This window comes from Carcharhinus amblyrhynchos, chromosome 34 (assembly GCF_965287045.1).
Source record: "Carcharhinus amblyrhynchos chromosome 34, sCarAmb.v2.hapA, whole genome shotgun sequence".
NCBI lineage: Eukaryota > Metazoa > Chordata > Chondrichthyes > Carcharhiniformes > Carcharhinidae > Carcharhinus > Carcharhinus amblyrhynchos.
In genome coordinates, this window is record NC_137357.1 from 11,568,453 (window position 1) to 11,589,232 (window position 20,780).

Genomic DNA, 20,780 nt, shown 5'->3' on the forward strand with positions numbered 1-20,780 from the left:
AATGTTCTTAGGTACTTGTGTATCAACAATAATTTCAAACGGGCCATTCATTTAATTGCAATAAGTTGAGGCCACAGCACTTATCCCCCTGGCAGACAACCCCCAAGACAAATTTCCAAAGGGAAGATGACCCATTTTATGCCTACTCTTTGTTACCTGTTAGCTAACCAATCCTTCGCCCATGCCAATGTTAGCTCCAACTGTGAGCCTTAACTTTCACAGTATCCTTCAACGAGACACCTTATCAAGTACCTTTTTGGAATCACAGGTACATCACATCCAGTGGCTCCCCATGACCCCACAGCTAGTTAGTTCTTCAAAGGACTCCAATGATATGGTGAAACACATAACATCATGATGATTCTGCCTGGTTACCTTCAGTTTTTTCCCCCGCAAGTGCCCTGCGACACTATCTTTACGAAGAGTTTTGTATATTTCCGTGACGAAAGTTTAGCTAAATATCTGTAGTTTCCTGCTTTGTCTTCTTCCCTTTTTGAATGAACTGTTGCCATTTTCTCATCTAATGGAAACTTGCACAGATCTAGGAACTTAAATTGAAACCAGTGCATCAACGATGTCACTCTCCACTTCTCTCAAGACCCGCGGACTCATCAGCCTGCATGTTCAACAACTACTTCATATCACCTCCATGGAGAATGCAATTTTCTTGAGTTCCCCCCTCCCTTAAAATTTTGGAGTTCCAACTATTTCTGGAATGTTATTTTGTACTCTTGAGAGGCTGTGCAAAGTGTCAGTTCAATTCATCTATCATCTCTCTTTGTTCCATTATTAATTCCCCAGTTCTAATTTCAAAAGAAACAATGCTCATTTGGTGAATGCTTTTCATTTTAAAATATCTATGGAAACGCTTATTCTTTTTAGGGTCCTGGATCAGAACCCCAAGTTACATTTGGTAGCCAGATGAGACATAATTTTTTTTACATTAATGTGAGAATATTTCTTTCCAGAAATGATTTCACAAAGTAGGATTTTAATTAGTGAAACAGACTTTATTTAATAATACAGTTGAACTAGAACTCCAACAAATGAAGAACAATATTTAAATGGAAAAGACTCTGCTTTTAGACTAGACAGGATTGAGGTACATCAGGAGGAGCTGTTCGCAATTCTTGAAAGTATGAAAATAGATAAGTGCCCTGGGCCAGATAGGATTTATCCTAGGATTCTCTGGGATGCTAGGGAGGAGATTGCAGAGCCTTTGGGTTTGATCTTTATGTCATCATTGGCTACAGTATAGTGCCGGAAGAGTGGAGAATAGCAAATGTTGTCCCCTTGTTCAAGGGGAGTAGAGACCGTCCTGGGAATTATAGACCGGTGAGCCTTACTTCTGTTGTGGACAAAGTTTTGGGAAGAGTTATAAGAAATAGGATTTATAATCATCTCGAGAGAAATAATTTGATTCGGAATAGTCAACACGGTTTTGCGAAGGGTAGGTCATGCCTCGCAAACCTTCTTGAGTTCTTTGAGGTGACCAAAGATAAAGCAGTTGACGTGTGTAAACGGATTTTAGCAAAGCGTTTGATAAGGTTCCCCATGGTAGGCTACTGCAGAAAATACAGATGCATGGGATTGAGGGTGATTTAGCAGTTTGGATGAGGAACTGGCTAGCTGATAGAAGACAGAGGGTGGTGGTTGATGGGAAATATTCAGCCTGGAGTTCAGTTACAAATGGTGTACTGCAGGGATCTGTTTTGGGGCCACTGCTGTTTGTCATTTTTATAAATGACTGAGATGAGGGTGAAGGATGGGTTAGTAAATTTATGGACAACACTAAAGTCAGAGGAGTTGTAGTCAGTGAGGATGGATGTTACAGTTTGCAGAGTGACAAGAAAAGCTGCAGAGTTGGGCCGAGAGGTGGCAAATGGAGTTTAATATAGAAAAGTTTGAGGTGATTCACTTTGGAAAGAGTAACAGGATTACAGAACATAGAGCTAATGGAAGGACTCTTGGTAGTGTCGACGAGCAGAGAGATCTCGGTGTACATGTGCATAGATCCTTGAAAGTTGGCACCCAGGTTGATAAGGTTGTTAAGAAGGCGTACGGTGTGTTAGCTTTTATTGGTAGAGGGATTGAATTTCGGAGCCGTGAGATCATGTTACAACTGTACAAAACTCTGGTGCGGCCGCACTTGGAGTATTGCGTACAGTTCTGGTCACCGCATTATAAGAAAGATGTGGAAGCACTGGAAATGGCGCAGAGGAGGTTTACCAGGATGTTGCCTGGTATGGTGGGAAGGTTTTATGAGGAAAGGCTGAGGAGGTTGTTTTCGTTAGACAGAAGAAGGTTAAGAAGTGACCGAATTGAGGCATACAAGATGATCAGAGGATTAGATAGGGTGGACAGTGGGAGCCTTTTTCCTCGGATGGTGATGGCTAACACGAAGGGACATAGCTTTAAATTGAGGGGTGGTAATTTATAGGATGGATGTCAGAGGTAGGTTCTTTACTCAGAGGGTAGTAAAGGCGTGGAATGCCCTGCCTGCAGCAGTTGTGGACTCGCCAACGTTAAGGGCATTCAGATGGTCAGTGGATAGGCATATGGATAACATTGGAATAGTTTAGGTTGCAGGGTCATTAGATTCGTTCCACTGGTCGGCGCAACATCGAGGGCCGAAGGGCCTGTGCTGCACTGTAACATTTTATGTTCTCGCTTATGAATGTTTCAGTTTCAAGTAAGCCCCATTCACACATAGATCAAAAGAACGTTCAAACCTGCTATAAATTGTGCTCATAGCCTTGAAGCTTTCAGAGACAGATTTTGTGGAAAGACAGTGCCTTCTCAGAAGATCCTGCACGTGCCTCTGATTTCAGCAGACTGCAACTGCAACTCCTTAGATTTTTCTCTGCTACAAATCTAGCTCCTCCCATCACCACACCATCACCTGATGGATAATTCATGACACTTTCAGTCAACCTAGTCAAAAACCTCTGGGGAATCTCATCTGTAAACAAATGTCCATTATCTCTATCCTAAGTAAACACTACATGACCAAGCTTGCTCTCCCAACATCTGCATTCCGACCAAACATAACTTCTTCTAGAATAAAGCAGAATTTTTAAACATTTCCCTGAAAATAAAAAATATACATTCATATCAATTGCAGTACTATGATGTAACTTTTTATATTTCTTGCTTTTTTTTCTCAGATTCTAATGTTTTCCTCCCCATCTTTGCTGTTTTAAATATTATGTCCAATCTTCTGACCTGCCACCCATCTTTGCGCAATTTTATGCTTTTACTTTTAAGTTTGACACTATCTTTAACTGATTTAGTTAACCACAGATGATGAGTCCTCCCCTTAGAATTTTTTTTTCCACATTAGCATATATCTATTGTGCATCTTGATTGATCTATCCTTCATTAGAATTTGCCAGGTCACTCAATTGCTCTTCAGTTTAAAATACTAGTCTCAAACTGAGTATAACATTCAATCAGATTATGGCCACTTCTACCTTGGGGTGTCTTCATTTTGAGGTTATTAACTGATCTTAACTCACTGTACAAATAGATACCAGGTTGTTATTGCCTACTTTCTGGGTGGAACCATAATGTACTGTTTTGAGAAACTATCCCAAAAATATTCTTTGAACTCCTTCAGGCAACTTTAGTCCATCAAATTTTTCCAAACCATATGGAGATTAAAATCCCCAAGGTTGTCATCGTAGCTTTCTGACAAGCTCCCATTATTTTATCCTTTATACTTTGTCCTGCCGTCTTAGTATTGTTAGGGGCCCTGTACATCAGTTTCATAAGTGATCTATTGCCTTTTTTATTTCTCTTCTCCACCGAAACTGCTTCAACAATCTGACTTTCTGAATTTCAGTCGACCCTCTCGATTATGTAAAGTCAGCTTAAAAATGAACTTGCATTGGATGTCCTCACTTTCTCAAGTTACGTAATGTCCAGCTCTTCACTGCTCTTACATAATGTACTCTGGTTCAATTTTGGTCTTGAATCATGAGGCTGTAGCTTCTGTGGAGTGACAATCAGCCAAACTACCACTCTGTTCCAAGGTACTTAACCAGAAATGAAAACTCGTTTTTTTCTCATTGAATATTTCAACTCAAACCAGGTGAGAAAGGTGCTGTTCAGTGGGATCCATAGGTCCTGTGCCAAGAGCAACGAAGTCAGAGGTAAGGAAGACATGTCCCCTTTCTTTCAATACCACTTGCAGCCATGAAACAGGTAAATTTCAAGGTCGAACCACTTTGAAAAGCTGGTTTATAAGATAACTGGTCGGATTGGAGGTGAGGTGCTCAGGTGGTCAGCTGGGAAGGAGGGAAATCAGTGGGGTTACGTTCTCAGTGCAGGGGTAAGGTGGTCAGTGGGAGAAGTGGGCCATTTATTCTTAGAGTCAGAGTCATTGAGCTTTACAGCATGGAAACAGGCCCTTCGGCCCCACTTGTCCATGCCACCCTTTTTTTGAACACCGAAGCTAGTCCCAATTGCCCGCATTTGGCCCATACCCCTCTCTACCCATCTTCCCCATTTGACTGTCTAAATGCTTTTTAAAAGACAAAATTGTACCCACTTCTAATACGACCTCTGGCAGCTTGTTCCAGACACTCAGCACCCTGTGTGAGAAATAAATTTCTCTCCCCTCTCACTTAAACTGATGCCTTCTAGTTTTAGACTCCCCTACCTTTGGGAAAAGATATTGACTATCCAGCTGGTCTACGCTCCTCATTATTTTATAGATTTCTATACGGTCACCCCCTCAGCCTTCTATGCTGCAGAGAAAAAATTCCCAGTATATTCCACCTCTCATAACCCAAATCATCAAGTCCCTGTAGTATCCTAGTAAATGGTTTCTGCACGCTTTCTAGTTTAATAATATCGTTTAATAGGATGACCAGAACTGGACACAGTATTCCAAATGTATACCAACATCTTGTACAACTTCAACAAGATGTTCCAACTCCTGTATTTAATGTTCTGACCAATGAAACCAAGCATGCCAAATGCCTTCTTCATCACTCTGACCACCTGTGACTCCACTTTCAGGGAGCTATGAACATGTATCCCTCGATCTGTTTGTGCTGTAACTCTCGCTAATGCTCTACCATTAACTGAGTAAGTCCTGCCTTGGTTCAATCTACCAAAATTCATCACCTCGCATTTATCTAAATTAAACTCCAGCTGCCATTCGTCAGCCACTGGCCCATTTGATCAATTTCCAGTTGCAATCTGAGATAACCTTCACTGTCCACTATGCCACCAATCTTGGTGTCATCTGCAAACTTACTAACCATGCCCCCGATAATCTCATCCAAATCATTAATATAAACGACAAGTAACAGTGGGCCCAGCAGTGATCTCTGAGGCACACTGCTGATCACAGGCCTCCAGTTTGAAAAATAACCCTCTACTACTACCTTTTGGCATCTGTCATCAAGCCAATTTTGTATCTATTTTGCTATCTCACCATGGACCTCATGAGATTTAACCTTATGCAATAACCTACCATATGGTACCTTGTCAAAGGTCCACGTAGACAACATCAACTGCACTGCCCTCATCGACCTTGCTTGTTATCCACTTCCAAAAACTCAGTCAAATTTGTGAGACATGACTGATTGTCATGCTGACTGTCCCTAATCAATCCTTGCGTCTCCAAATGCCTGTAAATCCTGTCTCTCAAAATATCTTCCAACAACTTATCAACCACAGATGTGAGGCTCACTGGCCTGTAGTTCCCAGGCTTTTCCCTGCAGCCCTTTTTAAATATAGGCACAACATTTGTCACCCTCCAATCTTCAGGCATCTCACCTGTGATTCTCTCTTATTAATTTTAATGATCCTTCCAAGTTTCCTTTCATAATCCCTTTTCATAGCATAACTAAGTTTGTTTATGGTCCTTTGCTGGTCTTTGCATTTTTCCCATTCATCAGGATCTGTGCTGTTTTTTTCCAGTTTTGTAAGCCCTTTTATGCTGTCACTTATCCTTTCATTGGCCAGGACTGTTTTTTTGCTGTGAAGTGTTTTTCCTTCTCAGGGGCTTAAACTGGTACTGTATTCCAACGTTTGTTTAAACAACCTCCATTGTTCACCAGTTGTTTTATCCATGAGCAGATTTTCCCATTTGCTGCAGAGTCTCTATCTCGTCTCATTAAAGTCAGCATTAACTAAGCTTAAAATTCTTGGAGCTTATTTGTGCCTTTCAGTTTCAAACGCTACACTGAACTCCGCAGAACCAAGGAATCCCTACAGCGCAGCAAGAGTCCGTTTTGGCTCATCAAATCTGCACCAACTCTCTGAAATAGCATCCCACCTAGGCCTTCCCCATCACCCTAGCCCATAAACCCACACATTTACCATAGATAATCCACCTAACCGACACATCATTGGACATAAGAGGCAAGTTAGCATGGCCAATCCACCAAACCTGCACACCTTTGGAGCAAACCCACACAGACATGGGGAGAACATGCAAACTCCACACAGACAGTAATCCAAGGCCAGAATCGAAGTTGGGTGCTTTAATTCTCCAGGCCTGCTTGCCTCTCCCACCTGCCAGAATGTTTCACTCCAGTTTAGAGTAGCTCCCCACTTTTGGGAAGCTGGTGACCTGAGCCCACTTGAGTGGAGGGGGCAATTGGAGCTCCCCCCACCCCCAGTGGTGGGGGGAGGAGGGGATTGCAGCAGGGCGGTGCCCCCTGGGCATGGACACCTTTGCAGTGCCCAATGGGCAAAATGCCCATGCCTGGGGCACCTTGGCACTGCCCAGAGCATCAGGCAGTGTCTAGGGGACAACAAGTGGGAATGCAGGGTCCCACTGCCACTCTGCACTGGGATCGATGGGGGAAGAGAGGGGCCAGCAATCGGGATGGGCTGGGGTCAGGAACAGTCGGGGGAACGGTGGGGGTTTGCTGGCCAGTGATTGAGCTGGCCAGCAAATAGGAGGCTGAAATCAATCTGCACATGCGTTATAGGCCTTAATAAGAACATAAGAACATAAGAACATAAGAAATAGGAGCAGGAGTAGGCCATCCAGCCCTTCGAGCCTGCCCCGCCATTCAATAAGATCATGGCTGATCTGTCGCTGCTCAGTTCCACTTTCCCGCCCTCTCCCCATAACCCTTAACCCCCTCTCCTATCAAAAACCCATCAACCCGCGTCTTAAAAATATTTAGCGAGGCAGCCTCCACCACTTCAACGGGCAGAGAATTCCAGAGATTCACCACCCTTTGAGTGAAGAAGTTCCTCCTCAACTCCATTCTAAACCGCCTCCCCTTTATCTTGAGGCTGTGCCCCCTAGTCCTACTGTCCTTTCTGAGCAGGAAGAGTCTCTCCACCTCTATCCTATCCATCCCATTCATCATCTTATACGTCTCAATGAGATCTCCTCTCATTCTTCTAAACTCTAACGAGTACAAGCCCAGTTTATTCAGCCTCTCCTCACAGCTCAACCCCCTCAACTCCGGTATCAGCCTAGTAAACCTCCTCTGCACTCCCTCCAAGGCCAAAATATCTTTGCGCAGGTGCGGCACCCAAAACTGCACACAGTACTCCAGCTGCGGCCTCACCAATGCCCTATACAGCTGCAGCAAGACCTCCCTACTTTTATATTCAATCCCCCTCGCTATGAAGGCCAGCATCCCATTCGCCTTCCTGACCACCTGCTGCACCTGCAAGCTGGGTTTTTGCGATTGAAACCTAACAATATTCGTGCTGGTGGCATCTGCACTGCACAGATTGTGGGAGATTTCAGTGTGAACTCCCAGTGAAAAAAATGTGGATTACTTCAGTTTTCCTGCAAATTCAACATTTAGAATTTTTCGGGGGAAAATTCTGCCCATAGAGTCTGTTATGTGTGTTAATCATCACATATTTCTGGGAAGACTCATCCAATTCATGAGGAAAAAGTTAGTCATATCCAATTTAGAGAACACCTGGCCACCTGTTAACCATTCAGATCTTCAATTCGGGGCATGGGTACCCATCAAGTTTGGAGACCTAATTGACTCTTTGGGTTATCGTCCACAAAAAGACAAACCAATCTGACAGGCTTAAGAACAGGGATTGCTGGCGCAGCCCATTCCACAAATTGCACAGTCCTTGTAACATTTAAACTTTCAAGGTGTCTTTGTTCATTTTCCACTTTCTCCAGGATGGAGTATGAGATTGCTTATGCTCTGAAATACATAGGTGTAGCGTCAGACTCAAAGTAAATTTTGAACTTAGTCCTTTTTATTCTTGCCAGGCTGTTATTTCAGGGTATCTACTACTAACTTTGTACCATTCCTAGCCTTAAGATCGCCAGCTGGATCTCTCCCAACGAGGCTTTGTCCATACTCACATACAACAACGAGTGAAGACAAACTGATTGCTTTCTGTAATTTACTGGGGCCATCGTGGTGCCTTTATTTGTAAAGGCATTCCTGTGCAGATGGCTAGCTTGGCCTTTGTATCTTCCCAACTCAGGAGTTGGATGCCAGATTGGAGGTGCTTTTATCTTTGTTCTCTGATAATATTGACTGCAGCTCATCAAGGGATGGCCATTGACCAGTAATTCTACCATTATTGGGGCAATTTTAGTTGTAATGATCGAATTCAGTTGTAATGTCCCTGTCACTGAAAGAGAGGATGCAGACATGGTATAGTCAAGTACCGACCTCAGCCTTTTTTTTTAAACGAGGCAGCAAGCGTTTTGACTGTTGCTGAAACTTTTACCTTGGCTGCATCCTTTGACAATGCTTGTAATAACCTGTCATCTGGCAACTGCAACTTTCTGTTGGACCTTCTCTCATACTCTTGGGATTGTCATTACCTTTCCTTAATTGCCTGAGGGTGACATTAGGGTTCCTATATTGAAAGGGGACCCTTAACACCTGACTTACACAAGTGCTCTTCATCAAGGACTGATTGCACCAGTTGTCCTCTCAGTTGGAGAATATTGTTGCCTTATGCCTCCTGTAGCTCTGGAACCCCTTTTTCTGCGTTCTCAACAGGTGAGGCTATTATGAAGTCCAAATTGGGTGAGGCCAACAGTTTATTCTGGATGAATAGGGCGTTTATGCCACATATCAATCTACCTCATAATATTTCAAAGAGGCAGTCCAAATTTTCAATATTTTGCCAATTTCTGCAACCTAACCAAGAATTCAAGTGACAGTTTCTGTAGTAACTCTCCCAGCCACGTTGATACAACGGCTCTGGAGAATTACCGAAGGCCTCGGGTCATAGTGGTTTTTCACCAAGTCTACGAACTCATTAAAAGTTTTTGAGTCAGGGTATCCGGATAAGGCAGAGCCTCGCATGTCATCATCATCATCATCTTTTCTTTTTTGTCTTCTTCAATGTTGCTAGCATGGAAGAAGTAACGCATGCACTCTGTAAACCGGTCCAGCCTTCACCACGAGTGTTGAAGGGTTCAAATTTCCCGAAAAGAGGCAAAAGAGTTCATTCTTGCAGAAAAGATTTTTGACTTCTGGAGGTTATCTAGAAAACATTCTCTTCATCGCCAATTTAGCAATTCTCCAAATACTAGTTTGCTCTTACCAAACCCTTTTGTGTTGGGCACCACAGAGGCAGACCTATGCTTGTGGCTTATAACTAGACAGAATTCATCTCAGGACCTAAATTCTGGTCCCAATGGAGCAGTACGCTTGAAAAATCCTGCTGACAGCTCATCATTGGGTAGGCCTCCGCTCGCTCAATAAAGGAAGCTCATGCTGCACAAAGCCCACAGGGATATCTATCAAAGGTCCTCCATGGCCATCATAACAGTGTCTGTCTACTACACCTACAGTTTTAGATCCTTCACTTTTCCGATGATCCACTGAAAAGGTCTCCAATGGATGCCTTCCCTCATATATCCTCGCTCACCATTTAAGTGATTTTGTTTCTAATCAGCCAGGCTACCCCACCCCCTCTGCCATTTTACCTGTCCATCCTATGAACCTTACAACCCAGTATATTTGGTTCCCACTCCTGACCATCCTGCAGCCATGTCTCAGTAATAGCTACAATTTCATAATGTCCAATTTGAATTTATACCTGCAGCTCACTTAATTTATTCCTTACACTCTGTGTTTTTGTATACAGAACTCTTATTTGAGCTATATATTCTAACTTGTCGCTCAGCACTGATGCTTGATTCACCTGTTTAGTTAGTATTTCTCTCAATACTACTAATAGTTTTGCCATTACCTGACAGGCCTGAAGCAGGATTCCTGGCTATTTCTTCACTCTCTGTCCTGTTACTGTATTGAAACTGTATTGACACAAAAAATCTCAGATCGCATTCCATTGCAGGACTAAGGGAGTGCCGCACTATCAGTGGTGCTGTCATTCATAATAAATGTTGAATCAAGGCTCCATTTGCTCTTTCTGATTAACAGAAAAGGTCCTGTGGCACTAACACAAGAGCTGGGGAGTTATCTGAAGTATCCTGGCCAATTGTTCTTGTGCAATTAACATGACTGTTATTCATTGTTATTTTGAGGAGTTTAGTGCGCACAAATTGGCTGCTACGTTTCATACGTCAAAGTGACTATCCTTCCCAAGTATTTCAATGTCTGTGCAGCTCTTTGTGATATCATCAGATCGTGAAACACACAAGGTACTGTTTACTTAGTTCATCATATCTCTGCCCATCGTTATTTATTTAAATTTCTTTTCCCTTCCCTTTCTCCAAATGATTACATACTCTTACTTTTCAACTGCCAAAAAAGAATCTCAAATTATATGAGGTAACTGCTGCCTTAATAGCTATTGTCATTCACTGTTCAATGTCTCAAAACTCTCTTGCAACTTCCCTCTTCCTTTTTTCTAATAATTATCCAAGGAGTATACCCCTGTGTTGCTGATCTGCTAACCAACAGAAACAATCTTTGGCTGTTTACTCTTTCAAAAGATTTCATAACATTGAAAATATCCATTATTATTCCCCTGAACCACTCCTTCAATATGAAGTTCTAGTTGTTGAAACTTTCCAAACAAATATTTTCCTCTCAACTGTTCTTTTCTCTGAATGCAATGCATCTGCCATGACCATGGTTACCTGAAAGAATGAGCAATGAGCTTGGCATCACTCAGTTCTGCACCCAACAAAAAAAAAATTAATCCACCGAGACACATCGTGCACCTATTAAAACGTGGATATAAAAATGAAGCTTAGTTTTCATTTATTCTGTATTGTGAAACAGTTATCCTGTTCGAAATGCCAATAATAAAATAGAACACACAGACCCTTTGAGAAAATAGCTACAGCACACAATCATTCTGGTGAAGTCTAAGTCACTTAGTGCCCTCAATTTCTCACCTGTATCCTAGCACATATGGCATTAAGATCTTCTGCAGCGGAATTTTGGAAGTACACAAATGGATTCCTTCATTCTCGACGTAATCCTAGACCATAGAAAAACTATTTAAATCAGCCTCCACAGAGATGTGGAGTCACACTCGAAAAGATGAATGGTACAGAAGAAATTCCAAATCACTCAATATTGCTTAAAACCTACCTCTTAGACCAAGTTTCAACAAAACTGGTTTGTTTTGGCTCAGTGTCAAATTTAGTTTGGCAACATTTGAAATGTTTTTAATCATTTTACGATGTTAAGGAATAATTTCTTATTGCTGAATCGTAAGAGTAAAAACCTGTTACGACCTATCTGGGGCACCATACTAAAAATACCTGGCACCAGGGTTCAATTCCAATCTCAGGTGACTGTCTGCAGTTTGCACATTCTCCCCATCTCTATGTGGATTTCCTCAGGGTGTTCCAGTTTCCTCCCCCACTCCAAAGATGTGCAGATAAGGTGGACTAGCCATGCTAAATTGACCCTTCGTGTCAGGGGGATTAGCAGAGTGATAGGTCGGGTTATGGGGATTGGGCCTGGAATTGTTATCAGTGTAGACTCGATGAGCTGAATGGCCTCTTTCTGCACTGTAGAAATTCCATGATTCTATGATCGTGTCATTACAACCAGGTAGATTCCTGATCACGCTACAAAATGCTTTGAGTTGTCATGTATTTCAGTTGAAATTCTGTTCTAAAATAGTTCATATTTGATGGACGTGCAACTGGATCATTCAGAGCAATGGCATGGTGGCACAGTGCAAGGGACCCAGGTTCAATTCCTTGCTTGGGTCACTGTGTGGAGTTTGCACATTCTCCCCATGTCTGCTTGGGTTTCCTCCGAGTGCTCCAGTTTCCTCCCACAGTCTGAAAGGTGCATTTATCCAAACAGGCACCAGACTGTGGTGACTAGGGAATTTCACAGTAACTTCATTGCAGTGTTAATGTAAGCCTTACTTGTGACTAATAAACAAACTTTAAAAAATAAACTTTACTTTAACTTTTCGTCACTGCGTCTGGTCCTGGGCAGTTAGATCTCGTTATCAATACGAACAAATGCTCCAGCTTTAGTAAATCCACCTGATACCTTCAAAGAAAACGGTTGTCCAAAATCTACTCGTATACAGCCATAGCTCCTTTGTAAGAATCTGAGGATCCAACGAATTGCCCCAAATACAGTTGTCTTTCCAGATCGCTGCACAACACAAAATATTTACAACATGTCTAACATCTGCTTAGGATTCTGCTGTCAAGAATATAAGAGTACAAAAGTGTCAGCACTCAAGACAGTGAGGTGCCGTACTGCTTGTGTGTGACACAAGGTGAAATAGACCTAATTTTACAAGGTTTTCTCTTTGAATTTTTTTCCTAGTTTCTTGTGAAGGTGCTGGCCCTGAATTTGAATCATCACACAAAAGTTACATGGTTCATTAAGCAAGAAAGAGTTGCATATAATGGTCTTAGCTAATGTGTTAAAATGCTCACGTATTAATACAAGTTCTGATACAATTGTGTTCTGGGAAACTTCAAGTTAGATGAGGCACACTGTAAAGTCTTTACTACAGGAGTGAGGACAGCAGTGAGGGGACCTGGTGATTGTATTGATCCTTTTTGATTTCACTAACTCATTGTCTTTAGTCATCCTTCGTCATAGCCTAACCATGCCCATAATTCTGCCGGAATCAGGTGTTTTGAATTGCATCTTGGAACAGTCACTTGAATTCAATCTGTTCGTGAAAAGGGTCATATCATCCCAACAGTTTCTACCGATAATAATGTGGCCCATCTTTTGGGAATAGGGGGAAGGACAAGACTCGCTGAAAGCGAGGTGCAAAATATTTACACCTGAAATAAAGGGACGAGCAGCAGCACTAATGTAGACAGACTTCCTGTCTGAGAGTTTAATTTGAACAGAGGGATAAAGCGAGAGGTCTTTCAGAAAGACAAAAGGCTGCACCTGTGGCAGTCAACAGAAAAGAGTGTGTTCCCTTTTTGTGAACTGGTAGACAAAATTCAGGGGGGAGGTCAGTCTCTGGTTGAAGAGACACACTCCATCATACTCCAAAGACTCGGGAAGCAGTGCCTTGGCAAGGCCTGAAGGAGAAACAATCGCTCGAGTGGGTTTCACAGCTTGTGTTGAGTTCAGGAATTCTCCAAAAATTGAGGGAAATGCATTTCAATATCACTCACATTATGACTCAGCATGATATTGGGATCAGGAAACCTTTATCAATTTCCTCCTCTTCACGAAAGATGAACTCGAGGCTAATATGTGTGTTCTAAGATTGGCTCGCTGAGCTCAGACTCAGTACCAGCCTGAATATCATACTGGGTCATTGGCATATTGTCTTATTTGATAACTCTTATTTGGAGATAGAAGGTCTTGAACACAAAGCAAGGCTGACACTTCAATGCAGCATTACTGCCAAAGAGATAGTAAATCAAGACTCTGCCTGCTCACATAAACATAAAAGATTCCAGATCCCTGTTCGAAGAGCAGGAAATTCATCCAGTTTCCTAATTAATATTCCTGTCTGCCATTCGTGGAACTTGACTGTGTGCTTGACTTGACTTTGTCTGCCAATGAAAATAGCTTGAAAATTGACCCACTGATTGCAAAATGCTTTGGGATCTCCAGTGGACAAGACAAAGTGCAATTTAAGTCTTTCTTTACTATTAACTGGTGGAATACATTCTCTCTATAATGATGCAGCTTCAACAAGCAAGAAAATGCTGACAACTCACATTCAGATCAAATTAAGCTCCTTCCAGAAGCTGAGGACAAAAATCACATATAGGTACGATGAAACTCAATCACTGAGCTTAGCAATTTTCAAGCTTTTCCGATGATGCAAAGAGACTCCCTTACCATCTGCTTGAAGCACCTTCCCTCAACGATACAATCATATGAGACACCCACAGGTATCAGTACAGCATCTGGTATCAACTGGTTCTGAAAAGCATCAAATACCCGAGCCAACCACATTAAGCCTGCGAGACAAGGCCGTGCAGAACATGGAACAGGATCTTCCAGGTAAATTGCCAGACTCTGCTGCTCAATCAACAATTCCTCGATATACTGCAATATCAAAAACAGACAGTGAGTCAGGGCAATTCCTTCACACCTGCAACCAAATACCTTAATAGGAAGCCTACTGACATTGTATCCAGCCATTATCATTCTACACCAGATAAGTATGTGACAAGATTTTGTGCTTGCAATTTTCCATACGCATGTGAATGATCTGCTCAAAGACAAGTTGGGATACACAGACACAATCACAAAGAAGCCTAGGCAGTCTAAAAGTGCAGAAAATACGTATGCCTGTTAGCAGACTGCCTTTCCACTTGCTTTGTCACAGAACAGTACATTGGAATTTGAGAATAAAACAGCATCATATTTTTTTCAAAAGACCCTTTAAATGTAACTAATTCCTAAATACCATCTTAAGAAACAAAAAAAAACCCAAATGTGACAAGTGAATTCGGCTAATTCATTAGGAGAGAAATGGCAAATGGAGCTGAACACTAACATAATCAATGACAATGCCATTCCAGACCTGAGGAGGTAGCATTTTTATCTCGAGGCCAGGGGCTCAGAATTCCTATGTTCCATTTCAGGACTTGATAACTACATTGTCAAAGCAGCTAAACATGTTTCAGTCAAGGACAGCACCTGAAGGATTTCCACAACCGTGGCTTTGGAATGTGATTACTGGTCTCGGAATAAGTTAAATGTGTTCAGTCATATATGATTCCAGCCATTAAAAACTTGACCTATAAGAATGCATCCACACATCCCAGAAGATCTATGAACGCAGACAGGCTGAAGCGTGAAAATCTTTAAATAATTCGACAGTGTAACAGCCATAGAGCATTAAGAGGAGCTGAAGACATGATGACTGAACCCTGACATGTTTCAGTTTCACACCCAACCATTCAGTGCATCAACTCTGGACATTGTACTTTTACATAAATAATTTTCTTTGGCACTTCTTTAAAGCTCAGTTAAAGTAAACAACTGAAATACTCAATATATGAGTCAACCACTGAACGAATGTAGATCCTGAGTGAAACATTAACCTCCTTCCTATTCAGATGATCTCAGACTTGCTGCAGGTTCAGTTATTTCTGCCTTTTTCCCAAAATTTTGTTCAAAGTTCCTTGATTACGAGATGCGAGAATATTTAAAAATGTCTGGTTTTGTAAAACTTGAGGAATGGTTCAATGGGTTTGACTGTGCCATTCTTGTTCAGTTGAAGAGGAAGGAAGTCTGTGCTTGTCTAGCTTCCAGACTTCAATAGCACAGTGTTCACAACAAGAGTGTATTAACATTGTTGGCAATGTGAGGCTGAATGCTTCAATGAAATATCTTTGCACATTAAAGACTAATTGAGGAGTTAATTTTAAATCAGATTTCATCTAAGTCGACATTTGTGTTTCTCCCTTCAACAAACTATGATGCTAACTCCCATCTGATATTCTGTTTCAATCCCAACCATTACTGAAAACCATCTGAGGAGCCAAATCTAAATTACACATAAATTCTTGGCATATTTTAACACTCTTGGACATCACTTTAAACCGGAGTATTTGTTGAATGGCAAAGCCTTCGTAAACAATGCTGATCACCTCTGTTAACAAATGTTACTCGTGGTATAATATGGAGCACATTCAATAAGGATTGTCTGGGTTTACATTACATATTAGGCAAGGCTTGGTCTATTTCCTATTGAGAGTTCTGTGCAAATCACTGACTATATTTGCATCTGTTGGAATTGGCAACAACAATGCAGCTCATATCCATCAAATTCGTGTTAACTGACCACAGATTGGCTCCGAAATCAGATGCTAGAAATTCACATTTCGAGAAGTGCTTCAATACAAAAAGAAGTTTTCAAACTAACCGACTTTAAGACAACCCTGTACAAGTGCTCTGTGGGGCTGGCTCCATGTACCATCTGTGGAGTGAAGACTCCTCCCAACTTCCGAAGCAGAGGCCTGATCAGTTGAAAGAACACCGCAGAGAACATTACACACAGTCAACTTGAGACAATATGAAGATTTTTCTCGCATAACCGCGATTAAACATGACCTGCACACAATATCAGACATGACCTTCCGACAACCATGTCACAATTCTGTGCCTTCTAATCCTTAGTCCTGGCACTTCAATTTAATAGCTGAATTTCAAATGTCTAAAATGTAAAGTTTATTTATCACTGTCACAACTAATTTTACATTAACACTGCGATGAAGTTACTGTGAAAATCCCCTCGTCGCCACACTCTGGCACCTGTTGGGGTACACTGAGGGAGAATTTAGCATGGCCAATGCACCTAACCAGCATGTCTTTCAGATTGTGGGAGGAAATCGGAGCACCTGGAGGAACCCCACACAGACACAGGGAGAACGTGCAGACTTCACACAGTGACCCAAGCCGGGAATCGAACCTGGGTCTCTGGTGCTGAGGGGCAGAAGTGCAAACCACTGTGCCACCATGCCACCTGCACTTGTGTTCCTGCATTTCTGACAAGGAGGCAAATTTTGTTGGGACAAGCAGAGAGCTAGCTCCTGTACTTAGTCTGAAAATCTTTACTTCAATATAGATGCACTGTTACTCTTAACTTGAATGCAGATGGAGCGCTGTGCTGGAAGAGTTGTTGGGAGATAAACCAGCATGGCAGAGGTTTGCTGGCCAACTGACTGGATGAGATGGCATAACGATTTTAATATTCCCAAAGTGTTGACATCACTCACCAAACTAGGCCTGACTGCGCCATCGGTACCAGTTGAGTGGATAAAACAGAAGCTGAAAATGTAGCTTGCAACCCAAACACAGGAATTAACTATTGCTTTTAAAGCAATAACAAATGCATGGCACACATGTCAGGCATAATGCAACTGAACAGCAACAATCCTCTTTAAGTTTATTCTCACCCATTACAATAATCTTAAAATGGTAACAGCACAGAAAAGAATAAGGACTCAGCACAAACAACGCTGACATTGTCAAGTACAGTACTCATAGATCAGAGAATCTGACAGTACAGGAGGCCATTCGGCCCATCAAGTCTGCACCAACCACAATCCCACCCAGGCCCCATCCCCATAACCCATACATTTACCATAACTGGTCCCCCTGACACAAAGGGGCAATTTTGCATAGCCAATCCACATAACGTACACATCTTTGGACTGAACACGGAGAGAGCATGCAGACTCCACACAGACAGTGACTCAAGCTGGGAATCGAACATTCATCCCTGGCACTATGAGACAGCAATGCTAACCACTGTGCCATCGTGCCTCCCCAGGACAGTCAAATACACGCCCAATTCGGACTGCCATGTACACACACAAATAAGACGTAAAGGAGAAGACAAGGAGGATCTGCACAATGACACCAGCATTAATATTACAAATAAAGGACAAATGAAACACTTGACTTTTCTGTACATCTAATTTACTCTGCCCAGACTTGGTGGCATTACCTGAGAAATGGGAGTTGGACATCTTCTCCACAAGTCAGATAAGGGACTCTGATACTATGGCAGAAAAGGACAAAGGTAACCAGTAGGTAGTCCAGGCGAGACTTATGAAGAGAGAGAAAGATGAACGGACCATCATACTGTCAAAAACACAAAAATATTTTCTCAAATTTATTGATATTCATAGGTGTTCATTGCATTCTCACCCTGCATTGTAACAGCACATACTCAGAAGTCAGTACAGCTGATATTATTTAAACAGGGACATGGTTGGTTGTATCATATATTCATCCAGCAAGAATATATTTCAATCAACTTTACTCAAAGAAATTGACTAAATTAATCCAACAATGTTATTTCCTTCAGGGTGTTCTGGTTAACTGGTGATAAGCATACAGGAGCAGAGTGTTGCGTGCATGTGCTGTAGCTGACTGCAATGTCAAATAACTGTTCATCAATTACTTGCACATATCAACGAAACATGAAAAGCTGAGCAAAAGCTAGTGTTGTGACATGCTGCAGTACATAAACTGTGCCACCAAGGGGCACTGCTATCCATTTTTGGGGCAAATGCAGCACAATAGTTCCATCCTGGTGGTAACATAGTGGGTTCAACACATTCAGGCATCATTTCAAACCTGAGACTGTAAACCTCTTCTACCGCTGATAGTTCTCCCAACCGATAAAAGTTCAGTCCCTCACCTCTGCTCTTGCTTTCTGCAGCATCTGAATTTGCCCTCGGTGAACTTGCAAATTCACAAAAACCCAGTTAAATACTTTCAGCAGCACCCAACTCGTCAACCTGTGAGGGGTAAAACAGACATGATAATGCTTCATCACACAGTCACAACTTCATCAGGTGCAGGAGGCAGTGGTGTCATGGTATTGCCACTGGACTAGTGATCCAGAGAGCCACGATAATGTTCTCGGAACCTGGGTTCAAATCCCATCACACTCGATTGTGAAATTTGGAATTCAGAAAGTCTAACGATTGTTGACAGTGTTGAAAACCCATCTGGTTCACTCATGTCCAGCTGGCATGGCCTACATGTGACTGCGAATCAACAATATCGCCGACTCTCAAAATGACCTCTGAAATGACCTAGCAAGCCACTTAACTCATGCATAATTAGGGTTGGGCAACAACTGGCCTGGCCAGTGGTGCTCACAGCCCATGAATGAATTTTTAAACAAGGAATTCCATCTGGATCTCTGTACCACTAAGACAATGCAATGATTTTTATGAAAATTTTGAATAATGAATTGTATCCAGCTTCTAATACGTAAGTGCCATCCTGAAAGCTACACAGAAATCGAGAGACAATTTGTTTGTCTAATTCACACACTCTCTAGAAGGACTCACTTTCATGAATTCAAAGAGCTATGGCACAAATTGGCACAGCCAATGCTTAAGGAGCCCCAAAAATACACAGCATTGCTGGAAATTAACCAACTGGAGTCTGCACTGAACAAAAACTTCTATATTTCTTAATAGTCTGCAGCTGAGACTCCACTTTTCAATACGGCATTAGCTTGCAAGATTATTGAAGAGCGAATGGGATGTATCCCAAAAGTACAGGTCAACCCAACCAGGTGACATTAAAAAGTCAGACTGGCTAGTTAATCACCAATAGCTTTTCGAGAAGGTGATTTTTTTTCCCAAGTGGAGGTGGACATTATTACGATCCTGGGCCAGAACACCAAACTGCATTCAGAAGCCACCCAGTTTTGTCATAAATGTGAAGAAAGAATGCTCCACTCTTGGAGTAATCCCACTGACCAATTCAGAATCTTGTATCAAAACAAATTTTATTCATAACACAATTTAAGTATAAGGCTGAACAAAATGAAGCAGCTTAGCTCACAACAGTTGAAACAGGAAGAGCTCAAATTTTGAACTTAATACTATTTCAGTTCAAAGAGCAACATTTTTCTTACAGACTTCAAATCCACTTTAAATACAGTCAACAATCACAAATATGTTTCATTGAATTCTTGTTGGCATTTTCAAGAGAGATATAAAGCTTTCAGAAGACTGCAAAATCTTTCCAACTTCAACCAAAACAGCCCAACTCCAATTTGTGTCTGCTAAAACTCTGTTTCTTTGCTCCAGATCCAGGATTGCACGTAAACCACAATATCACATGACCCTGTCAATAACTCTAATCTGAAACTCAGAAGAATTTAAGTGAAGAAAAATCCTTGAACTCTACTTCAAATAATAGTGTCTGTCAGAAATGTATTTTAATCATGTTTTTCTGAAGATTTTTTAAGCAGGTCCAACCATTTTATTAGTACCATGTTGTCTGTAGCCAGTGTCCTCGAATTGTTACTGACACAATATCATGGACGTCATATTTATTTTTAATCTGCGCTAATGCAGTGCACTGGGGGTTTATGATCCTTTTGGAATTGCTGGTGGAGCATGATTGACAAGTCATGTCATATTTTCCCCCCACAGAAAGGTCCAAGGTTTTGCTTTCATTTTTCTCAGAGGCTGTTTGGGCTTGAAACAGAAAGCAGCGTCTCTTGTTTCCCCCTCTCACCATAGTTGGAAATTTGCTGTCTTTGAGTTGCTGTCAGAAGCTGATGGAGGCAAGCAGTGTCTCTGTCTCTCTCACCACCCCCGCTCCCCCACCACCCAGTCTCCAGAGGCTTTTTGGAAAGATCCAGGACTGGGAAGTCTCAGAGTTTTAATCCAACATTCAAAGGACCAATTCACAGGTGGTCTTAACAAGCTGCAAAATCCAGCATCACATGAAAAATGGGTGCATGTTTGTGGGCTGTTGTTTGACCTGGAGAATTATAGATGCCGAGTTGTTAAGGTTTATATTCTAACATGTTTGATTCCTGTAATTGATAAGCATTATGCTAAATCTTTTTGTTATAATTTAACTGTATTCTGAAATACACTTTGTTTGACAAAAGCTTCCCAGTAGGATGCTTGAATCACACCTGGAAATGAA

At 41.8% G+C, this 20,780-nt stretch overlaps 1 protein-coding gene across 3 annotated transcripts in view; it reads right to left on the minus strand.

Moving 5' to 3' along the window:
* Positions 1 to 20,780, minus strand: part of gpat2 (glycerol-3-phosphate acyltransferase 2, mitochondrial) — a 47,504-nt gene that overhangs the window by 17,503 nt on the left and 9,221 nt on the right. For all 3 annotated transcript variants that reach the window (XR_013889828.1, XM_080217131.1, XM_080217132.1), the window contains 6 exons: positions 18,517 to 18,616; positions 17,818 to 17,954; positions 16,231 to 16,324; positions 14,193 to 14,402; positions 12,411 to 12,518; positions 11,288 to 11,373 (listed from right to left, as the gene is read on the minus strand). Coding sequence is in view for 2 of the 3 variants with exons in the window: in XM_080217131.1 (XP_080073257.1) it covers positions 11,288 to 11,373; positions 12,411 to 12,518; positions 14,193 to 14,402; positions 16,231 to 16,324; positions 17,818 to 17,954; positions 18,517 to 18,616 (735 nt within the window). In the remaining variant the exon portion in view is untranslated. The remainder of the gene's footprint in view (positions 1 to 11,287; positions 11,374 to 12,410; positions 12,519 to 14,192; positions 14,403 to 16,230; positions 16,325 to 17,817; positions 17,955 to 18,516; positions 18,617 to 20,780) is intronic.